This window comes from Stegodyphus dumicola, chromosome 1 (genome assembly GCF_044657685.1).
Source record: "Stegodyphus dumicola isolate Sdum_Otavi_A_Nest chromosome 1, ASM4465768v1".
Classification (NCBI taxonomy): Eukaryota; Metazoa; Arthropoda; class Arachnida; order Araneae; family Eresidae; genus Stegodyphus; species Stegodyphus dumicola.
The window spans coordinates 291,971,957-291,995,830 of NC_140768.1; the positions used below are offsets into that span (position 1 = coordinate 291,971,957).

The 23,874-nt window shown below is 31.5% G+C and overlaps 1 protein-coding gene across 1 annotated transcript in view; it reads left to right on the forward strand.

Annotated features, from left to right (window-relative positions):
- LOC118181349 (nephrocystin-4-like) overlaps window positions 1-23,874 on the forward strand; it is a 109,117-nt gene that overhangs the window by 31,595 nt on the left and 53,648 nt on the right. The window contains exons 11-16 of the mRNA XM_035350476.2: window positions 3,152-3,278; window positions 3,369-3,445; window positions 7,150-7,338; window positions 9,513-9,593; window positions 12,371-12,479; window positions 21,769-21,912. Of these exons, the coding sequence (XP_035206367.1) occupies window positions 3,152-3,278; window positions 3,369-3,445; window positions 7,150-7,338; window positions 9,513-9,593; window positions 12,371-12,479; window positions 21,769-21,912 (727 nt within the window). The remainder of the gene's footprint in view (window positions 1-3,151; window positions 3,279-3,368; window positions 3,446-7,149; window positions 7,339-9,512; window positions 9,594-12,370; window positions 12,480-21,768; window positions 21,913-23,874) is intronic.

Consider the following 23,874-nt stretch of genomic DNA (forward strand, 5'->3'; position numbering starts at 1 on the left):
AAATACTGCAGCCAATTTTTGAATATATGTAATTCTAATTTACATTCATACATACATTTTTTTTTTTTTTTTTTTTTTGAAATTTGGGGTTCAGCGGCATGTTTTTTATTAAAATACAGAATATACTCCTTATACCCCTGAGTAAAATCATTCTTTGAATCATACTAAAAATGTTATTGACCTTCTAGTCATGTTGATAATTTTAACAAAAGAGGGAGAGAAAAAATTATGCTGATAGCTGTGATATCTGGCATAATTTACTCTACTTGGTGATTAACAGTAGATGATAGTATTAATAAAAGAAATGTTTTTTCTGTAATTGACAAAACTGCTTCTTTTTGTTTTTTAATTTATGTATCATAGTTTTTAGGAGTAAATGCATTTCATTAAGTATTCTTACTTCTACATCATCTATTGATGGGATTATGTTCTGTTTCTTTAATTATATTTAAAAGTAATATTTTTGTAACATATTTAAAATGACAACATTTTAAAATATTATATTTTAATATTTTTTGTACAATTTGGTACACATATATATCAAAGAAAGCAATTTAAATTAAAAAAAAATTTAATAGCTTTGTTTAAATTTAAGGGATATGAAATATGCATAACTGCCGAAGAAAGTATTAACTGTGAAAATTTTTACAATTCATTTAATGTTAATGAAAAATTGAAGGTTACTATAACAAGAATTATCAAGTTAAAATATGTGCATTTATTTAAAACTTTGCATTAAAACTACCAATTAAAATTTAAAGAAGAAAAGTCATATATTTTTATCAGAAACAATATTTTGTCAGTGTTAAATTTTCTTTTATAGTAATTAAGGAATGAAAATTTCAGAATCAAAACAAAAATAAAATTCCAGTTTTTAAGTAGGAATTAAACTGTAGATTAAAATGAATTCATCTATGTGATTGAAGAAAATCTTATGTATACATATAAATTATTGTTCTTATAATTTTTTTTATATTTCTTACTATGCAGCTTCAGCACAAGTATTAGGCCTTTTTAAGTGCTAAAAAGTTACTTTTATATGCATAAAGTATCAATATATTGGTGAAAGAAATCCTGATTATACTAGCTGAGAAAAATGTGTAAGAGAAAACACACGTGTAAAATTGTGAAATAGACAAAATGCCAATTTAAACTGTTTGTGTAGAAATATGAAACAAATCAGAACATTTAATCAAAACATGTTTAATCATCACATATTTACAACCAGAAAATGTTTAATCCTTAAAATTAAAATTAATGTATACCATAAAAGTGGAAGTGAAAAACACAAAGAAGCAATGTAAAAATCAATGAAAAAAGTAAATACAGGATATAAATCTCTCCTGTTAACTTTTTCAAACAGAACTTGTTAAGGGGAAGTATTTGAAAAACTGAACCTGTCTGATGAATGAGTTCTGAATAACATGTTTTGTCCTTCTGGACAATTTGAGACTTAAATTGTACAGTACAAAGTCCGTAATCCGGACGTCCATTATCCTGAATGATCTATAATCCGGACCTCAAAGCCACAAACTTTATGCATGCACGTAAAGAATGCGCATACATTACACATGCGCATAAAGAATGCGCACACATTACACGCGCACGCATTGAAAGGAATGTTAAGCTTTTTTTTTTTTTTTTTTTTTTCTGTAAAATTTGATACCCTTTAGATCATAATTGCTCTTTATTTCATATATTATGGTTTCATTTTTTTAATTGTATAATTTCTGCATGCCATCTTACCAGATTTAAATTGATGATCTATAATCTGGAAAAACCTCTCATCCAGAATCGCTCAAGTCCCAACGAGTCCGGATTACGGACTTTGTACTGTATTAAATAAATTACAATTTTTGAAAAATAAGAACATAGAGAGTCTCAAACTGGTCCTAAACCACTCCTACATGGCATCCACACTCTAAGAGAAAAACACACAAAAAAATCAAATACTTAACCCTTTGCGGCACAGTGTGTCTGGTCTGGATACACCTAAAAATTTCCTTTTGTACGCACAGAAAAATTGAATGAAAAAGACTGAGAGTCTGTATTCTTTGTTTCTCCGCATCTCATCGGTCAGGTCATTGACAACAATGCTCGTTTCAGCACTCTTTTCGGGCACACCCACAGAAATAAACGATAAGTGCTATCTTCACAAAATTTTACTTGTGTACTCCTCTAGGCCTAGACTGCCTACTTTTTTTAAAAAATCAAAATGACTTTAAAAGGTAGTGTGCCAGAAAGGGTTAAAGGACATATAATACACTAAAATTGAAATAATAAAGAATGTACAAATTACAACAAAGTTTAAAAAAAAAAAAAAAAAAAAAAAAAAATTAGAAATTACATATAATTTACTACTTTATATGCCCATATATAAACAATAAGAAGTCTGTCTTGAAAACTTGAAGTCTAATCTTTTGTAAGGAAAAATTGTAATGAATTAAAATTGAAAAAAAATCTTAAATTAATTTGATGTTTTAAAAGAGTGAATCGGAAAAAAATACAACTTTAACAAGAATAAGTATGCATATTTGTCATATTTTCCGCATAACTTAAGCAGTAATACGTGTGCAAAGGCAGGTTTGCCATACATGTATTTATTTACATAAAAATCGTAACAAATGTTTAACTCCAAACTGGGTACTGATTTTCAGGTCTGAAAAAAACATCAGTTAATGTTTTTAAAGGAGAAGGACTAGAGGGGTAAAAATAAAAAGTTTAAAAATAACAAAGCTCATTTAAGTAAAGTCTCTAGGCAAATATTTCTACACTAGGTAAACATGCTATTGACATTTTAAGACTTATTTGTTGAAACCTTGTTGCTTTAAAGCACATGATGAGCAAAGGTGGCATATGCTGAGTTTTATGACATAAAACTGTGTTTCTTAGTCTTTATAACTATTCTGTAACTACTACTATTTGCATTCTTAAAAAAAGCTGGTAAAATGTACATATAAACAATTTATTGCAGGTACTAAAATACTCGTCCACAAAAGCAATTGAATTTAAAATATAACTGAAATTTGTGATCTTAATACCTTTTTAGTGTTAAACTGATTTTTAAAATCAGAAAGCCTTTTATTTATTGATTTCTATTTAAAATATATGCCTTTCAAGTGTTATTTTAAAAAAAAATATATCTATTTAGCCAACCATTTCATTCAAGTTCTGATTATACTGAGAAAGGAAAAATAAATGTTAACCGTGCATTTCACTCAACTCTTGAATATGTAGAGAAGGGAAGGACAAGTTTAGAATTCCAAGAAAATGCAAATGTGAGTGAATATTATTTCTGATTACCTTTAGTAACACATATATAATGTTAATTAGTACAGATGTTCATGAAGCATTTAATGATGTTACAGAACATGGCTTTGCAAGAAGTTACAATAGTGCCATCATCTTTACCTTTGATTCCGCCTTTGTTACATTTATTTCCTGTGTAAGTACATTTATTGTTTTGTATTCTAATTCAAAATTTTGTAATGATTACATTACATTGTTTGCAAGTATATTATGTTATGATTTTAGAAGATGTTAAGCTTTTCCTGTATTCATTGCTATATTGAATCATGTAATAATTGTAAGATTTCAACCTACCTCTAATATATCTCATATGAAAAAAAAATTATATGAGATGCAGCTATATTCGTTTAAAGCTTGAAATTCTTCTGAGTTTTTTAAACAAATTGCAGTATCATCCCAATGAAATTTGTTCCAATCTCAGTTATGTGAATAGGTGATTCTCTTTCATGAGCTTTGTAGTTTTAAAATTTACTTACAATATGAATTAAAGCTAAATGTGGTAGAGAAATATGCCAGTGTAAAATTTAAAATTCGTTGGAAAAGCAACTTTAGTTTGATATTTATTTTAAGTAAAATTCTACTGATATTGAGAGTAATCAGACTTCAGGAAGGGGGAAAATATTATATTTAAGATTTATGTTCAACGAATGAATCTGCAATTGCTAATAGTAGTTGTACACTTAATCACAGTGATAACTTTGGCTCTGCAAAAATTAACCATAAAATTTCTTCAGTTGGTGAACTGGATTTTCTTGAAGCTTTTCACATTTATGAAAGTTTATCTTCTCTAGTTCATGTCCTAATTCCTTCCAGTGTGTTCTAATGCTTTCAAAATTCTAATAGCTTAGTTTTTCTCATTTCATTACTGTTTCTTTGACAAATGGCTCCGCATTCATTTTTGCTTTGCTCCATTCATTGCTTTTGGTATAAAAACAAATGTCAGTCCTCCCATTTTGCAAAATAATTTTTACTGCTGAAGAAGAGAGACCTGTTCTTTGAAAATGATAGAGTTTTATTCTTCACCAAATTAAGGTTGCCTTTTTTTGGCTTATTTTAAACTAAGTATTTGTATTTAAAAATGTTCTTCTGCAACTAATTTTTGAATGATGTATCGTATGAACACCAAGTTTTGCTCTTTAAACGTATTCTGTTTGTAAACAAGTATATTCCAACTTATTAAGCAACAAAAGTAGCAAAAAAATAATCAATAAAAATAAACTATCTTATCTTCTTTGTTTTGTAAATGAAGCACTTTTAATTCAAACACTGGTCGCAATAAAAGTTAAAGAGAGAATCTTTTCCACAAACAACTACAAAAAGAAAGAAGATTTTACTAAAACTATTTTCTTGAAAATTTAAATTATACATTTCTTTGTTTCAATAATAAAAAGTCATCATTTAAAAGCCACTGTATTTATTATGATAAATTAAGAAAATTCTGTTTTGATCCAAGAGTAAGCATGTATCTTATACTTATGTAACTTATTAGATGCCCTTGAATTAATTTATTATGTGAATTTATCATGAGAAAATATAGAAATGATTGCTGTTTTGAATTCAGATAATTTGCCGTTTTCTCTTTCTGGTATTTTCCTTTTGAAAGAGGTGAAAACAATAATTAAATTAGTAATGACAGTTGTTTTTTTCCCTCTAAATAATAATAATGTTATTAAATACTTTTCTTCAAATTGGTACAAGTTCATACATATTTAACAATAATTATGCATGACAACTTTTTATATCAGATAGATCTTATATCAAATCATTCACCTTGCGCATTTAAACCTTCTGAGCAGCATGACTGGCTTTATCCGGTCATGAGATTTTTTGTTACTTGATGCACATCAGTTTATAACTTAAGATATTTTGCTTTCTTACTTTCTTTAATAATATAAATGCAATCATAATGAATGTAAGTTTATGAAAATAGAGACTAAAATAAGTAATTATATAAATTTAGCTAATAAGTGCTGCATAAATACAGGTCTTCATGAGAGATCCAAAAACCTGTGCCACTCTGAGGGTTAAATGTCTGCACCTAATCTTTCCTGAAGTTTCATTTTAAATTTGCTTTACAAGCATTATACTTGCTATAAGAAAATGCAGCAGATGGTAGGAAATCAAAATTGATTCATAATGCATAAGATGAATGGAGAAAAGAATTTTGTATTTTTTGTGTATTTTAATACTTTTAATGTTACAGTCATAAAAATGTGTTTTGGTATTTATGCATAAATAATGCTCATGTAATTAATACAGGGTTTGCATAAATGATTCATTCATTTTGAAAAGGCTATATTTTCAAAAGTATTACAGCTATGCACATGAAAGATATATAAAAAGAACCACAAACTCACCAAGTTTATAGACCCTGTACAAATGTTCAATATGTGCCCTTTTGTTGATATGATACACGTCCAGATGATAATGAAGCTCATTCCATACATTGTGTAGCATAGTCCTGTCAATTGTCTACGCTGCAACACTGATGTGTTCTTTGAGCTTGACAAAGGATTGTAATAGTGGGGGTATGTAAACAAGGTCTTTAACATATCCCCACAGGAAGAAGTTGTAGGGCATGAAGTCAGGGAATCTGGAGGCCAGGGAAACAAAGCTAAATAATTCTCACCAGTATGCCCAATCCAGCGATGCAAAAGTACATTGTTTAAGTAGTCACGAACTGGGATGTAACAATGAGAGGGCGCCCCGTCTCATTGGAAGACAAAATTCCTGAAGTCAGTGCTGAATTGTGGCAACAACCACAACAGCAACATATCCAGGTAACATGTAATGGTCACAGTTTGCTCAGAGAAGAAAAAAATCCCATACATCTTTGCGTATGACACTGCACAGAAAACATTCCCCTTTGGTGAATCTCTTTTAATTGTCATGACTGTACAGAGACTTTCCTTGCATCAGAATTGCACAGCGTGACGATTCGAATTCCTGGATAAATGGAACATTGCTTCATCGCTGAATGTCAAATTGGAGGCAAAATCTTTGTCCTCCAATGCTTCCTGCATGTTGATGCAAAATCTAGTCAACAGGTATAATCCTCCAGGTTTAATTGTTGCAGAACTTGGAATGCAACAAAAAGAACATGTAAGAAAGTAATGACAGTGTTCAATGAAACCAAAGAGCATATTGTTACTTGAAAATTTATTATAAGCATGATTACCATAGTTTGGCACATTTTGAAAATTTGGGGACTTTTAATAAGCTGATTGCACTAATATGCTAGTGTTGACAGCAGAATGATCTGTTTTTCATAGAAATGCCATAAAAGACATGGAATTTTTTCTCCCCAAATAATGAAGAACTTTATTTGTCTGGGTAGTAGTATTTTTTACCAACAGGTGTTTCTTCAGTTGTGTTTTCTTCTGAGAGTGGTGCAGCACAGTTTGCAGGGCAGTTAGGATACCAAATGCTCAGTTTGACAGCCATAATTCATGAAAATTCATGAGAGAACCATAATGCATGGGAATCGAACATAAAATGATACTCTGCAGAGCAATGAAAAGAGTTCAGCTATAATGCTTGTCACATAATGGTGAATAGCTTGTTTCAGTGTGGTCTCCGTGCTTCTGTGACTTCAAGTTAAAATTTAAATATTCTGGCAGTAATTTTTTTATTATTAAATAAATCCTATGTTTTATGTGCATTTCTGTAAAAATTTCATAGTGTTACAATGTATATATTTTTTTAATTGTTGAGTTTTGAAATTTTTCTCTTACTTTTGGATCACCCTTGTATTTTTTATCAAATTTATAGTGTATCTTTGCTAGAAAGTTATTGTTTAAGTGCTTAATGTCATTTTAGTAAAGTGTACATATTTTTCAGTGATTCTGGATTGCCCAATTATTCATTTACGAAGCTATACTGGGATAAACTTCAGCCAGTACTGGATCATCATGGCAAACCTGCAGTGCAAATTGATAATTCTATGCCATACAGTATAGACCGAGATTTGGAACTTCATTCTCCACCACAAAAAAATGAATACATGTTTCAGTTACTTGCTATTTCTGGGTAAGTAATATTATTACAGTACAAAGTCCGTAATCCTTAATGATCTATAATCCGGAACTCAAAGCCACAAACTTTACACATGCGCATAGAGAATGCGCATACATTACGCATATGCTTTACGCATGCACGCGTTGAAAGAGATGTTTAATGAAGTAAACAAATAAATATTAAGCTTTTTTTTTTTTTTTTTTTTTGTAAAATTTTATACCTTTTATAACATAATTGCTTTTTATTTCATAAATTACAGTTTAATATTTTTAATAGTATAATTTCTGCATGCCACCTTACCAGATTTAAACTGATGATCTATAATACGGAAAAACCCCTAATCCGGAATCGCCCGACGAGTCCGGATTACGGACTTTGTACTGTAATAAGTAATATTTCTGGGTAAGTAATTATTTTCACATCAAATTTCAAAATATTATTATTTAAGTCTTTTATAAGCTGAAATGTTTGATTGTTAATTTGAACAATTTTAAGTTCAGTAATAAGAGCTGGGTTTCAACAGCTCAGGAATTTTGCAAAGAATATAATATTGTTGAATTAATTATATACATAGATTCGTATGCAGACTTAAGAGAATTTGCAAATAATGTCTATTTTTACAAAAAGTATTGAGCCAAAGATACTAATTTTGCCTGCAAAGAATTATGCAGATATTCAAAGTCAAATACATAAGCATACATGTATGTGTCTGCGAAGCTGTGATTGTGGAAGGGATATGAGTGCATGAGGGGTTTTTGGTGATTTGTATGCTTATACTTTCTCACAGTATGTCTCACAAGAGTTGGGCAAATTTTATAAGGTTTCAGTTAAAATGAGTAGCCATGAACATCTAGATAATGGAATGAGATGGTGAATTGTTGGTAGATTGGAGACAGGCCAATCACAAGCACATATAGCTACAGGGCTTAGTGTAACACCCAGTATTATTTGCAATTTGTGGACACTAGATCCATATTGAGAATATCTGGACAAGGTCAATCAAGATCCACAATGAGGATCATTATTTGTCACCTTCAGCATGGCAACAGAGGACTGCTGCAGCTGAGTTGTATGCTGCTGCCACTGGAACCTGAGTTTCATGGTTTACAGTTGCCCAAAGACTTCATGAGATAGGACTGTATGTCAGAAGTTTCGATGTTTGAGTCCCACTCTCTGCAGCACAGAAGAGGGTACATGTGGCATGGTGCATACAACATGTGCCATGGACCAGAGTGTAAAACACAATACCATCCCTTCCTTATCAGGGAAAAGAACCATTATGATGGTGGAGGTGTAATGGTTTGGGTTGGACATATGTTAATTATGGATATTATGTTAAACAGCTGCATGCTCCTGCAAGGATTAGAAAAGACTAGTTGTGCAGCATACAGCTATGAGTTATAGAGAGGGAATCCTAGAGTCCTCTTTAACTCATATGTATGATTCAAATGTATGATTTCAAATTAAAAATCAAACATTTGAGGGTTCAAATTAACAATCGAACATTTCAGGGTTCAAATTAACAATCAAACATTTAAACTCAACTTTAGCTGTTTGGGGTTGGTTACAGCTTCCTGTTAATGAACAAAAATGTTCATCTGCATAGGTCTCAGCTTGTTGATGATTACCTGATAGTGCAGATATTCGTCGCATGGCTTAATCAGCCAGATCTCCTGACCTTAACCCTATAGAGCATATCTGGACTGCTCTTGAGAGGGCGATTTCATCTTGCCATCCCCCTCTGAGAACCATCTTGGGGTTGAAAACTGCCTTGCTGCGGGAGTGGGATCAACGGGCACAGGGATTGATCAACTACCTCCTGTCCAGTGTGCTGTATGCTGCACAACTAGTTTGGCTATGAGAGTGGACCATACCCCATATTAGACTCATTTTCATTTCAATATCACAAGGTTTTCAACATCCTTGCACTATAAACTTTACTGATAATCTTGCATACATAAAATGACTTTTGAGTGGTACATCTCTTTCCCTGTTATAAGTGTATATTCATACCAAGTTTTATTAGAAACCTTTCTATTTGTTTTCCAGAAATTCAACATAATTTGGAAATTTTCTTAATTTTGTGCATGAGCATATATGTAAGTTTCAGTAATGGATGAGTGAATTTTTTTAATACCTGAGTCTAATTTATATTGATTCTGACCATCTTTATATTTTTATTTTAGCTTGGAAGAATATTCACAACTTCCTTCAGAGATATTTTTCACATTCCAGTTTTATCGGTTTTTATCAGTTAGGAGTGAGAGGTAATATATGATTTCTTAATATGTTATACATATCCATCATTCAAATGATTTACCATGTCTGAAATAATCCTCTATGTTTTCTTATGTGGTTGAATATTTTTCTTAATTTTGTATCTGAAAAATACCTGTTTTTGCAAAATATGTCTTCTTTAGTGTTCTTGCATTTTTGAATGTCTGCATGAATGTATATAATTAAAATAACTTGCTTTCTACTGCTCTTAACTTTTTAAAATTGTATTATGTTATACATGAATGGAAAAGTTTAATAGCTCATCTTTATACTGAATGTAATATTTCAGTTTCACTTCAATTTAGTTTTAAATGACCATCTAGATTTTTCAGCAGGTAGAACAAATCATTCAGGTCATATATTCAGGTCAGATTCAGGTCGTACCTAGTATTCTGTGTTAAGGAATAGTAACAAAAAATACATATACTGTGAAGTCTTTTGTCCTGACTTTTTCCTTGATATGATCACCTCTGGCAATGACTGGTATTTTTGAGAGCATAAATGGACATCAGCACTGAGTATCACTTCTTTAATATGACTACTTGCACAAAAGACAAAAATCACTTGAAATGTTGGTTGTCTTGGAAAAGATTTTCTGTTCTTGAAATTTATGTATTCAATTTACACTTTATATATTCAGTGTAACAATTGAAATATTTCGAGAATTTGAGAAAATGCTTCAGTACAAAAATTTTAGTATCCGAGTTATTTAAAGATTTAGAATGTAAGAAATAAACACTGTAATATTTTTGTATTTTCAAAATATCTCAAAGACAATTTTGTGTGGAAGTTAGAATATCTCTTTACATAGTCAGCCTTAATGTAGAAAATTGTGTAATATGAAATGCTAGATTTCTGAGAGGAATATAATCTACTTTTTATATTAAAAAAAAAAAAAAAATGTTATTTGTCACAAAAGCAGGTATCATCTAATTTGCCAATTTCATTCCAATAAAATTATTTCTCTCTAAAACATTTCTGAATCTTGGCCTTTGGGAAAAAAAAAAAAAAAAAAAAAAGCTTAATATTTATTTGTTTACTTTATTAAACATTTCTTTCAATCTAAGTTGTTTGTTTCGTTTTTTGTGCTCATACTTTCTCTTTAATTCTATAAACAGACATAATTTCTTGTTCAGTTACAAAGTTCCACTGTTCAAGGTCCTGTAATTGCTGTATTGAGAATACCATCTAACTTGCCTTTATCCATTTTTTGCAGCAATTCAACTTTTTGTTTGATATACATTGAAACATGCTTTCACTTTGTAGATCCTTTGACAGCTCCAGAATTGGAAACTCTTTTTGACATAATCCAAAGTTCAAGTTTAATTTTTATAAAATTGACTGCAAATTTAATTGTCAGTCAGTCTTAACAGTCTGCAAAAAATAATAAGCCAGATCCAATTAGAAGATTAAGGAACAGTGCAATCTGCAACATTAACTGAAATGCCTTGGAATCACAGACATAATTTCTTGTTCAGTTACAAAGTTCCACTGCTCAAGTCCTGTAATTGCTGTGTTTAGAATACCGACTAACTAATAAGATAATTTTAGCCTAGCTTATACCGTCCATTATACATTAAATGCGCGTGCGTAAAACATACAAAAAAAAGTTTGTGGCTTTGAGGTCCGGATTTTAGATCATTCTGGATAATGGACGTCCGGATTACGCACTTTGTACTGTATATAGATTTCCAGATTATGAACTGAATGGCAGTTTGTCAGAAGAAGGTCTAATTTAAATGGGGGGGGGGGGGTTGGCCAGAATTTTGTTTAACATTTTCTTTAAATTTTGTAGGGTTGTCTGAATTGTTTGTGGTTATGTATTATTGTTAAGGTGAAATGGTCCATGATAATTGTTTGATGCCCAGTCCATTAGTATTAGCTTCTGTATGTTTCTTCAATTTTATTACAGTGTAGATCAGTATTTACCATCAGTCGTTAACCTCAGAAATGAAAGTGAACTGCAATCCTTGTAATCCACTTCATCATTGCCATGATTTTTATTCCTGCTAATATGATTTGATTTTTGTCTTACACATTCATTATAATTAACCAACCACTTGATGATTATTTACCCTTTTTTGAAATAATTGTAGATGGTTTTTTGGAACTTTATCAATTTCCAACCAGTTTGCAGTCAGTAGTGTTAGAGCAATGCAGGTTGTCAATTCTGACCATTTGTTTGCTAGAAGTCATCAGAGAAATTCGAAAAAAGCTGAAGAAGATGCGAATCACTCTTCATCATGCCAGTGCGATCTCTCATGCATCGGCTCAAACAAAGGAATTTTTGATGAACCAAAAACATCGAATTGATGCCTCATCTGTTGTACAGCCCTGATTTGGCACCCAATGACTTTTTTAATTCCCGCACATAAAAAATAAGTTACATGGTCATCAGTTTGTGATACCCGAAGAAACGGATAGTGCATTCAAAATGCATATTTTGAAGTTACCTCAATAGAAGTGGAAAAAGTGCTTCAAAAATTGGTTCAAACACATTCAAAAGTGTATTGATCTTCATGAAGAATATTTTGAAAAACTATGAAACCAATTTCAATCATTAACATTTGTTTTTTTAACATTAATGTTACTTCAATCATTAACATTTGTTGTTGTTTTTTAAATATAAATAGCAACCCTTGTATACATGTCTTCCAAATAGGATGACAAAAATGATCATGTATGCATAAAATCAGAATATGTATAAAATATTATGTTCTTTGAAGCAAAATTAGGAAATATATGAAACTTATTTCATTTCATGTAGTCTTCTGTTGAAACCTCTCTCTGAAGATGTCAATAATGACTTTCCTAAGTCATCTGTAGTGTATGCTTTTCATACATCCAGAAGCTCAAAACAGTCTCTGGGATTTCAGGTATGCTAAATGTTTTATGAAGGTTTTTTTTTGGGGGGGGGATAAGAAGTCTAATTACAAACTTTATTAAGATTTATAGAAATGGGGATTGAATTCCCTCTATTTTCTGTAGATTATTGTATGCAAATTTCAAAAACCTAGTTCAGAATTTTGATACTAAAACTGATGGTGCATTATGATTAAAACTGATGTAGTATAAATTTGATTTTTGTTTTTCATTGTTTTATATTCATTGTTTTTTTACATGCAAACACCTGAGAGACTATAAATTATTTTATAATTCAAAGCTTTTTTTAAATTATGTATTATTTAATAAATTAATGTTGACTTTGCAAAAGTTAATGTCACGAAAGGCATGCCAGTATTTCAGATTGGTTTATCTGAACTATGGCTTTCTTGTTATAATCACTGAATGTTGTTTTGGGTTATTTATTATATTTATGGTATCATATCATGTTATATTAATAATATCATTTTTATCTCTGAAATGAATATCAGTGCAAGATGGATATGTAGTGTAAGTAAGTTTTCAGATGACGAGAAAGATGACCTGTGATGAATACTAAATTTAGGTACTTTGCCAATTGACAGGTAGAAGCACTGATAAAGTACCGTATTTATGCAAATCTAATGCGCATCCCCATTTTAAAACGTTAAATAATAAAAAAATTGTTTGTCGGCGAATGTAATGCGCATCAATGGTATGAGGAATTCATTGAATCTTATTTTATACAAATATGGATTTGTATATAAACTATCAATCAATGGTATGATAATTTTATTTAAATTTAGATACCATATTTTATAAAACAATGGATTTATACATAAAGTAGCACAACATAGAATTAACCTATTAGTGGGCTATTGTTATGTGAAACAATCATTGTTAATTACCACTACCGTATATACGGTACCTATCGTAAAATATGAACATGAAATAAATCGTAACATTTCTATAGCTAGCAGTTTCTACAAACCGTGATTAATAGTAATCATCTTTATTCACTAATGTTTTTATCACTGGAATCCTCGCAGCTCTCTTCGTCAGAAGCAGATTCATTTCTTCTTTCCTCAGCGTTGCAGAGCACGTCATCTTCACTGCCATTCAATGAATTTTAAATGCAGCATTTCTTGAAAGATTTTGCAATCATTGGATCTTCGATGCTTTTCCAGGCAGCAGAAACCCAGTGTGCAACAATGTGCGGTGCAGTACGCTTAATTTTTCCTATCGGGGTCAATTCACGGTTTGGCTCACAAAACCATTTTTCGTACTCCGTCTGATCGTACCTCTTAAAAGGTTTTTTTTATACTAACGTCCAGTGGTTGTAACACAAACGTCATCCCTCCAGGAATGATTACAAGATCACTGCCTAGGCTGCGCGTGTTCTTTTTCACGTCGTCGGTGAGATAACCACAAAATGTGTCCAGACAAAGCATTGATGGCGGATTGAAGAGCCCACCGGGACGGCGTTCCCATACATTTCGGAGCCAATCAAGCATTAATGATTCCGTCATTCACCCCTTCTCTTGGTTTCGAATCAGGACATCATCTGGGAACAGCTTTTCATTATTAGGGGTTTTAAGGCTTGTTTTCCTTTTGAAGATTAAGAAAGGGGGAAGTTTGCACCCGTCTGCTGTTATTGCCAGCATCACTGTTACACGTTGTTTTACACATCCCCAAGTTTTAATGATAACTTCCTTAGTCCTCTTCTCCGTAATGGTGTAGTTATGAGGCATATCAAACCAAATTGGCATCTCGTCAGCGTTGCCAATTTGCCCCATTGAAAAATTCTTTTCCTTCCAAAGTGTGATGACATACTGCTGAAATGTTAGTAGTTTTCCCTTAAAATCTGCAGGAAGCTTTTGGCATATTGTTGTACGGCGTCTGAGATATAAGCCCATCCACTTCATAAACCGATCCACCCATCCACGGCTAGCCTTAAACTCTTGTTTCGGTATTCCAAGAACTTCAGCCTCCTCTTTTGTTTTATTTCTTATGGTGTCACTAGTCACAGGTTGTTCATTTTTCTTCCTTTCACGTACAAATTCCAAAACTTTTTCTTCAATTTTAGGGTGTCTTCCTTTGCGAGAGCCAGTGAATTTCTTTCTACTAGCTTTAGTTGCAAACAGTGCCAATTTCTGTGTCTGCCACGAGCGAACACTGCTCTCAGCTACGTTGAACTCTCCCCTGCCTTTCTATTGCCATTTTTTTCAGCATAAAGAATTACTTTACATTTGAAAGTAGCGTCATATGACATTCTCCTCTGTTTGCCCTCCCTTTCGTGACTACATACTCTGCAGTTTGTATCTTCTATGCAATAATGTGTCAACGATAAATGTAACGTTAAATCTAGTCGACAAATACAGTAATCCATTGTTACGATTTAAATTTGGTTGACGTCATCGGCGAACTTTGCACTCGAAACTAATGCGCCATCGAATCTAATGCGCACCCCAATTTTGAATATTACATTTGGCCAAAAACGATGCGCATTACATTCGCGTAAATACGGTATAATTTCTTTAACTGTGTTTAATATCAGATTTAAGATCACTGAAGTCTTTGAAGCTTGAGTGACTTTGAAGCTGAGTACAGAAAACGTCCTATTTATTTATTGATCCAGAGAAAAACTATAAATGAAACAACAGCGATGAGAAGGCTGAGTATTAGTTTAAAGCCATTTAGTTTTTTTGGGGGGAGGAGAAAGTGCTAGATGTAGAATATTTTGTTCAATTTTGAGTTTATTTTTAAAAAATAATATTGTATTCAGAATTTATTGGTGAGTTAGTGAGCAGGGCCAACTCCAGCATTTTCAGCACCCTAGACCATCAGTTCCCAGCCTTTTTCATTCGTGTACTCCTTAATAAGACTTTATACTAATAGAGTATCCCTAACCTTCCCCTTCAGAACCTGTGAATCCAACCTCTCATGTGTTATCATGGTATTATTTTGTTATTTTAATTTAATAAATTTAATAATCAGTGATGAATATAGTAAAAAAAATGGAATCAATTTGTTGTACTTTTTCAAAGAATTATAATTTTGAGACTACTTTAAAGAAATCTTCATTGAAAATATGTGAAATCCTGTTTTTCTCCTCACTTGGTTTGGGAAAGTAATGTTTGACTAACCCTTGTAATCCTTTCTGTTCTGTTTGCTTTCTTTTTAAGTTGAAACTCATTTTTTGACATTAAAGTTATCAAGCGTTGCGGTGCACAATGAACTTGAAGTTGATCTGTCAGCACTATCCTTATCTTCAGGGCAGATGTTTTTATTTTATTCGGCTTATAATTCCTTACTAAATGTAGTATTTCATCTTGATGTACTCCATCTTTGATATGATTTAAATCAAATTCCTCGTCATTATAAATATCACGAATACACCTCAAATAGTTTTCTGCTTGCAATTTTCTAATTTCGACTATGCATAATGTATGCTTTACGCATGTGTGCATTGAAAGAAATGTTTAATAAAGTAAACAAATAAATATTAAGCCTTTTTTTTGTAAATTTTGATACTCTTTACATCATAATTGCTCTTTATTTCATAAATTATGGTTTCATATTTTTAATTTTATAATTTCTGCATGCCATTTTACCAGATTTAAATTGATGATCTATAATCTGGAAAAACCCCTAATCCAGAATCGCCAAAGTCCCGACGAGTCCGGATTAAAGACTTTGTACTGTAGTACCAAATGAGTAGTGAAATAAGGAACTTACAATCTGATATCTGATCTGCTGGGGTAAGAGCTCTACTTTTTGCATTGTCACCTTGAAGCTTATGTTCTGAAAGATCAGTCAGAGCCTTGTGAACATTGTCTATTTGAAATTTAAGTACTTTCACAGATTCAAATCTAGCTTCCCATCTTGGGAAGGCAGTTAGTTTAGTTCTGTTAAATCTTCAACCTGAGTACAGAAAACTTCCCATTTATTTATTGATCCAGAGAAAAACTATAAATATGTTTAAGGATTAGGAATATATATGCTGTATCGACAAATGAATTAGCAACATCTCTGAGTTCTAATAAGGAATGACACCTCCATGAAACATATATAGTGATGTGCTATTAAAATCTTTGCTGAATACCTGCATGCTTACCTTTTATATTGACGTAATTATCACATCTCTGACCTTTACAATTACCAAGCTAGACTTTTTTTTTTTTTTTAAATCCATCAATAATGCTGTCAGTCCTTATCCGGAAGTATCTTTGGCTTCCAGAAACCCCATGGTTCTCCAAGTTTCAAATGCTTCTGCTTGTTTCAGCAGGTCTTACTGGCATAGATATTTGTACCTTATGGCTCTTGTCTAATGTGCAGTTAAGAATGATCAAGTAATGTTTTGCCATAACTTTCCATTTGATTTCATTTTTAGTTTTCATATCCTTAAAATAAGAATTTTATTTTGATTAGTTTTCCCAAATAGTAAGAGTATATGCCCTGTCAGGATTCTCCGGATGTGCTGCCATAGCATCGGCTCTAACTGTCCACAAATTGAAAAAAATTTCCTACTAAGATAGTGTGGGCAAGATGTTGAAGAGCTGCTCTCTTTAGATTCTCTCTTGTCTTTTTTCACCATAATGTTTTTTCTGTACATCAATATCACTGGCCTTGTTTCTTTTTAATCTTCTCTCTGCTTCAATATATTGGTTATACATTATACTATGAACTATTTATTCATGTTGCTGGAGAGTTTCTTCTTTTATCAAGTTATGATTTCTAACGTTCAGGACACAACTGCAATTATCTCTTCTAAATAATTTACAAGAGAAACAAAACAATGTCAGAATTCCTTGAATATGCTAACCATCAGCATTTTATTTGTTTAAAGTTTTCCAGAACTCTTGTAATTAAATTTGCTGAGAAACAATAGTTACTTTTGTCTCTTGTGTAGGCATCAGTTTGTAACTGTTTCTGTCTTGATATTGCTAGATAATCTTGAGTGTGTTTGTAATGGCCACATCAGTAGATCTCATAAATCATTCTCAAGGCCTTTATGTTTTATGCTGAAAGCAGTGCAATCAGATTTGTGACCTACTTTAGCTGTCTGCATATGGCACACTTAAATGGTTTCATCAGCAAATATTGAAGCTTCATTAAATCATACAACAATTTTTTTTGTTTGTTTGTTCCAACTGTGATGTAAAAAATTCAAAAATTCCATTGAATAAAGCTACAGCTTCTTACAAAAGGTAATTTGGTGTTGTGTGTAAAATCTTCCATTTCCTTGTTATTACTTAATATTTATAGGAAATTCAAATTTCCACCCATGATATTGATATTATGGGGCTATTGCTTTCAACAATGTATTAGTGAAACAGTATAAATACAATATTTCTGGATCTTATCTGTATTATAGGATTACTGCCCATTAATAATGCAGTAATTGAAATAGCTCTACAGTTTACATTTCCTGGGTTATTGACTTTCTTAGCATAATTTAGCATAACTACTATCATATTTTTTCTAACAATAATCGACATTTATACTTCTGCTTTTTAGATGAGTTTTCCAATATTAGATTTTTCAATTTTTGTGAGTGTTTCTCATTTTAAAAATACATTAAGAGTACTGGATTATTTTTTAGTTCCATCTTCGGCCTTAGCGTTTCTTTTTCCATATTCATACCTAGATGGCTTTATTTTCTTCAGTTTTTTATTAATCTAACCAATTATTGAACAAAAAGGGAAGGCTGAAGTAAATAATAATACTGAAATAAATGTGATCTTCACTTGAATTATATATATTTTACTATTTTAAGGTAAATTATGAAGTAACTGACTGGCAGTGGGCATTTTGTAATTAATATCATACAATATATACAAATATCCTGCGGAAAGCAAAATAACTTTAGGAACAAAAAGATGCAGTGTAAAATTTAAAAATAAAGAAATATAAAATCAGTTTGAAAGTTATAGGACTGTAGTTAAATTGAGTGTCCTTAGTGACTAGAAACTTGAGAAGAGTGTAGCGACTATTTACTGGTCTTCTGAAAACTATATGAACAATGTCTGAAGAAGGGTTAAAATACCCTTTTATTTAACTCTGAGAATATCGCAGTTGGCCTCTCTCAGGCTTACAGGAAGCCCCCACTTGTTGCTATACAGAAGTAACTAACCGAGTTGGCCCTTATTTAAACCTCACTGATGAATACTGGCAGGCTCGTAATAATACATCTGAACGTAGTAAGATTGGCTTGAAGCAATGGCGTGGCCAGCAGGCAGAACATGCTTTACTGAGAACTTCTAAGCTCTTCTACAGAAGTGACTGAAACTTCCCATTAAATGCTGGTTCTACCTTATTTACATAAAACGCGATATTGAAAACTCATTCTGGCAGGGAATTTTAGGTTGAGAAACAAGAGAATAAAGAAAAGGATTTCAAAATTAAAAATAACTATTAAGAAATTAAAATAAACCCCTACAAAGAACTCACACAATGCCTTTCATGAAGAAATAACAATATCAGAATAATAATTTTTCGTAAAATGCTAACTTAAGACTAGTAATCAGAATATATTTTTGTAAAGTGCTAACTTAAGACTAGTAAAATTATATAGGGATTAAATATAAAAAACAATTAAAAAACAATTGACTTCTTTAAAGAAATAGAAGAAATAGATTAATCTCATTTTTTTTTTTTTTTTTTTTTTTTTTTTTTTTAATAACTGTTTATTTTCCACCCCTTTTTGTGCCATATGTCAGGGAGAACCATGGATGCTCTTTGAATACACCTGTGATATCTGTTTCTTTCTATCCTTTTTTTATGCAACTAGATGTTCAAAAACCAAATCCATAGCACACTTGACACCAATAATTACTGTATTTTGCTATATTGCCATTGTCTACGGAGACATTCTTGTTTCTGAGCACAGCAACTGAGTTTGCAGCAACTGAGCTGCTTCTGCTGCCTGTGCTTGAAGCCTCATCTGTTAGTGAGCATGAATTTTAGGTATAATGTATTCAAAGATCAGCCAGGAACTCAAAAGAATAATTTTTGATAGGTGATTTTACCTGATTGAACTGCAATGATATATATCATTTCTTTATTATCATTTCGTGCTCTAAAATATCTGGTTGTAATGAAAGTTTTCCACCAAAACACATTCTTAATAAAGTTAAAAACATGAAAAGAATAAAAGCAGAAAGAAAAACCCATATAAAAGCAGAACCTTTAGTGCCGGTAGTAATCACCACCCAAATCTATGATTTTTTGTCAACATTTTGGTAGTTTTTCAAAGCCTTTGGCCTGGAAACTTGGTGGCCATGAGTCCACACACAGATCAATCTTACTTCTGACATCCTGTGCAAAATGGAAGTTAGCACCAGCAAGATGTAGTGTCAGGTGTGAAAAAAGGTAGAAGTCTGAGAGAGTGGTGTCGGGGCTCTGTGGTGGGTGTGGCAAAAGATCCCATTTGAGTCCCTACAGAATCCAGCCAGTGAATGCAGACACATGTTGTCTTGCATTGTTTTTCCATTGGAACTCAGTTTAATGTTTTCCATTGATAGCTGCGTCAACACGGACTAGCATCTCACTGTACACCTTACCGTCAAGGGTTTTACCTCTTTTCAGATTTTCTTTGTGGATAATACTACAGCAATTCCATCAGATACAAAGCATGATCCCTTTTTTAGTTAAATTGTGCTTTGCGACGCTGCCAACAGGCTCACCAGGTGCAGACCAACCCTCTTTACGGACAGTGTTATTGAAATCTACTTTTCCTCACAAGTAATGATACAGTCCAGAATTTTGTTCTTGCGTTGATATTCGAGCATAGTGCAGGCCCGAACAAGTCTGCCCTTATCTGCTTGAGTCAGCTTATGTTGCACCAGTGACTGAACTTGTACCTCAAGTTTAGGTGATGCATAATATGACTAATCGGTATGGCACTAACGTCTAACTCCTTAGCAAGCCCTCGAGTGGTTGCATACTGATCTTCTTCCGCACATTCTCACAGGCTGGCTTCATCAACATCGGTAGGCCCGCCAGAGAGCTGTACTTTTTGAATTTCATAGTTCTTGTTTTTGAACTTTCAGTGATCTTCACAGTGTCATGTGATACAACATTAATACTTAAACATGTGATACAACATTAATACTACAGATTGTCACCAAATCATGTGTATTAACACATGATTTGGTGACAATCTGTAGCTGATGTTTTGCAACAGAATTGGAAGTAAATGATGGTTCTAATCTGGTAGCATGATAGTTAAATTTCAGACATCTTTTACTTAATGATAATGATACTGATTTACAAATTTCACAACACAGTGTTCTAAAGGAAGTCTCATTCTTTCAAATGCCAAAAAAGTTTGACAAAGTATGATTAAACACGCCACCATGAACTGTTTGTGCAGACAATATTTGTGGTGGTGAGAAACTTTTGTTAAAACCCAATATATCATAAATTGTTAATATCTTTGAGTGATTGTTTCCTCTCTGCTTATTACATGTAATATGTTAAAATTACTTAGAAGAGTTTTATACAAAAGTCACTAAATGTTTAAGATGATTGAAGATTTTGTAAACCATATCTTACAAAATTTACAAATTATTATGTTTATATTTAAATACTAGTGACTGAACTAAGTCATAATTAAAAGTTTTTTGTGTAGAACTTCCTGATAAATCTTAATTGCTTTGCTATAACTTGGAATTTTAGTCTAATATCTCAAAATATTTACCATTAGAAGTCCAAAAAGTGTTTCAAACATTTTTAGAAAATGTTAAAAGCGTAAATTTTTTAAGATTGAAAGGAAATTGCAGTCTGATCTTTGTTTGCAGATTTCAGTTTAATTTTTGCAAAATTTTAAGTTCTGCAATTATGTTATTAAACAATTTTAAGCTCTGCAATTATGTTCGATTTACCAGTTTCAGAATTAATGCTTCCCCTCCAGAAATGAATGATACAGAACATAAATGATGTATTTATAATGAGCTTTTAAATATGACAAAATTGGGGGAAAATGGAATTATATTGTTCCATCATAAATTTATGCCATGCAGAGAAAGGTACTTATTTAATTAAGAAAAGCTCTAATTATTCAAGCCATAGCTGGATTTCTCTTGATCAACTGATCATGTTCTTGAATAGTTTTAAATGTTGGTTAGATATTAGAAAATTAGGAATTGTGTTTTTATCATCTTCAAAATTATATGAATCGCACATAAAATCATTACAAAATTCTGAAAAATTATTTCATTTTCATTGTATAGAATTATGTAAGGTTTATTAATTCTAGCTTATTTTTATAATTATTTTATTTTTGTTTCATTTATTAAGGTAACATATCATATTGATCCCTCTGAGCTTGACAGTGGAGAATATACAGCTTTCCTTCATTATATAATGAAACAAACTCTTCACATTGATTTATGGAATGGGCAATCTTTATTATACTTTGGAACAGTCACATTACCATTAAAGGTAAATATTATATATTTTATTTTTTATTTCTAATTTTTCATCCTTCATTGAAAAAAATAAAGGGAAAGCTTAGTATTTCCGTATTTATTTTTTGTTTATATTAATGGTAATTACCATATTTTTTAATGATTTATTTGAGTTTCTCAACAACAAGTATATTTATTTAAATTAGTAAACAGAAAAGTAAATTATTTTGAAATACAGTACATGCCACTTATTCAAATCACTTTCGTTCTAAACATATTTGAATTTATTAAATGACTGCATTTAGTTGGTCATTTATGTATTGCACACCATGATATGAATTTTAGCTTTTTCAAGTAAAATAATACCTAACAACTAATTCATTAATTATTCCTAAAATAATAATTAAAAATCAATACCTAAATTATTTATGCAATTTAAAAATTTTTTATAAAAATATTTTTATATTTACAATTTTGATTAAATTTTATCTCTTACAAACAATTTTTCTATCTGTATTTGTTTCATATTTTTAACTACAGTTTTGTTCAACAACAGGTTTCAATTGTATTCTCAATTTCATAAAGCTGCTGATAGCTTTTTTTATCAGCCCATTTCAAGAATTTTTTTAGGATTTGCAGTTCTTTGCTATATTTGATTGATGATAGTATGGCAGCACTTTTTTCTCTATCATCTTTGTTGTCAGTTTCTGCAGTCTTATAGTTATTTCATAGTAAATTTTTATACATGTTGTCCTACTATTGTTGTAAGCTGATGCATATTCTAAAAACGAAGCCTCATAACTTCCCTCGGTGATATCTGAAACATTAGCTATAATTCAATTCAAAACATTTCAAATTCCTTTGAGGCTTCTGCAAGAAAGCTACGTTTTCAGGAACAGTTTTAAATTGATTTTAAGGGATTAACTCCTGCATTGACTATAATAACCAAGGTCACTGTCAAAGATATTGTCTTACTTATCTTTTCCAAAATGTTTGCTTTTTCACAAAATTCAGTTCTGTTCATTATCTACTGAACATCTTTTCTGTAATAACATTTGAAGGTTACTCTGAAATACTCTGAAATTACTCATACATATCATAATACTCTGAAATTAAGGTTCATAATCCTCTGAAATTAAGGTTGGATATTGGAAGTTATGGTTTAGTCTTTCCACTTGGCATTTTAATGTGTTATAAGTACAAAACAAATTTAAAAATGGCTTCTTCTAGTTATTTATTCGTTTCAAAATTTACATTTCTAGCCAGCAGAATGATTGCCCTTTGTCTGTTTAATTGACCTGCCACTTCATGATTACAAGCATGAACAATTCTTTTCTTGCTTTTTCTTCAGTCTATAGTTACCACTTCTTTTCCATTTAAAGACTCTTAATGTATGGTAATGCGCAGAAGCACTTAACTTCTTTTGTGAGCGTAATGTATCTATCCAAAAGGGACAATTTGGATTGTAGAAACTTTAAAAGATGGGAAGGAATTTAAACTTCCACCTCCTGTTAGCTTGTATTAGAAAAAGAACCCTCACTCATTTGCTGTGCCTCTAGAAGACGTTTTTGTTAAATTTAAGATAGGGAATTCTGCCCTCTGAAGTCCACAAGACAAAGTACTCTGAAAACAATGTCTTACTGATAGAAGGACTGGGGGGAGGAAATTTTTGGCCCAAATCATTTTATTGAAGTATTCCATATCTGAACGATAAAACAGTCCACAGTACATTAAAGGAATGAACTATGAAAAGCTTTGGCAGGTTCAAGTAGGCTATTCTGTTACTGAAGATGTTTTTTGCCTGTTTGAGTTTAAGAAGTGGCAGAGATGCGCTTAATAAACAGCAGTTTTTCTATTGCTTAATATGTATTTGTTTTGTTTCCCTGAAAGCTGAACTGTTACGTTCAGATTTCCGTGGCTGAATTTCTTAACCAGGGAATTTAATAAGCAGCAAGTATTGTAACATTTAATTCAGAAGATTTTGAGATTTTAAGAT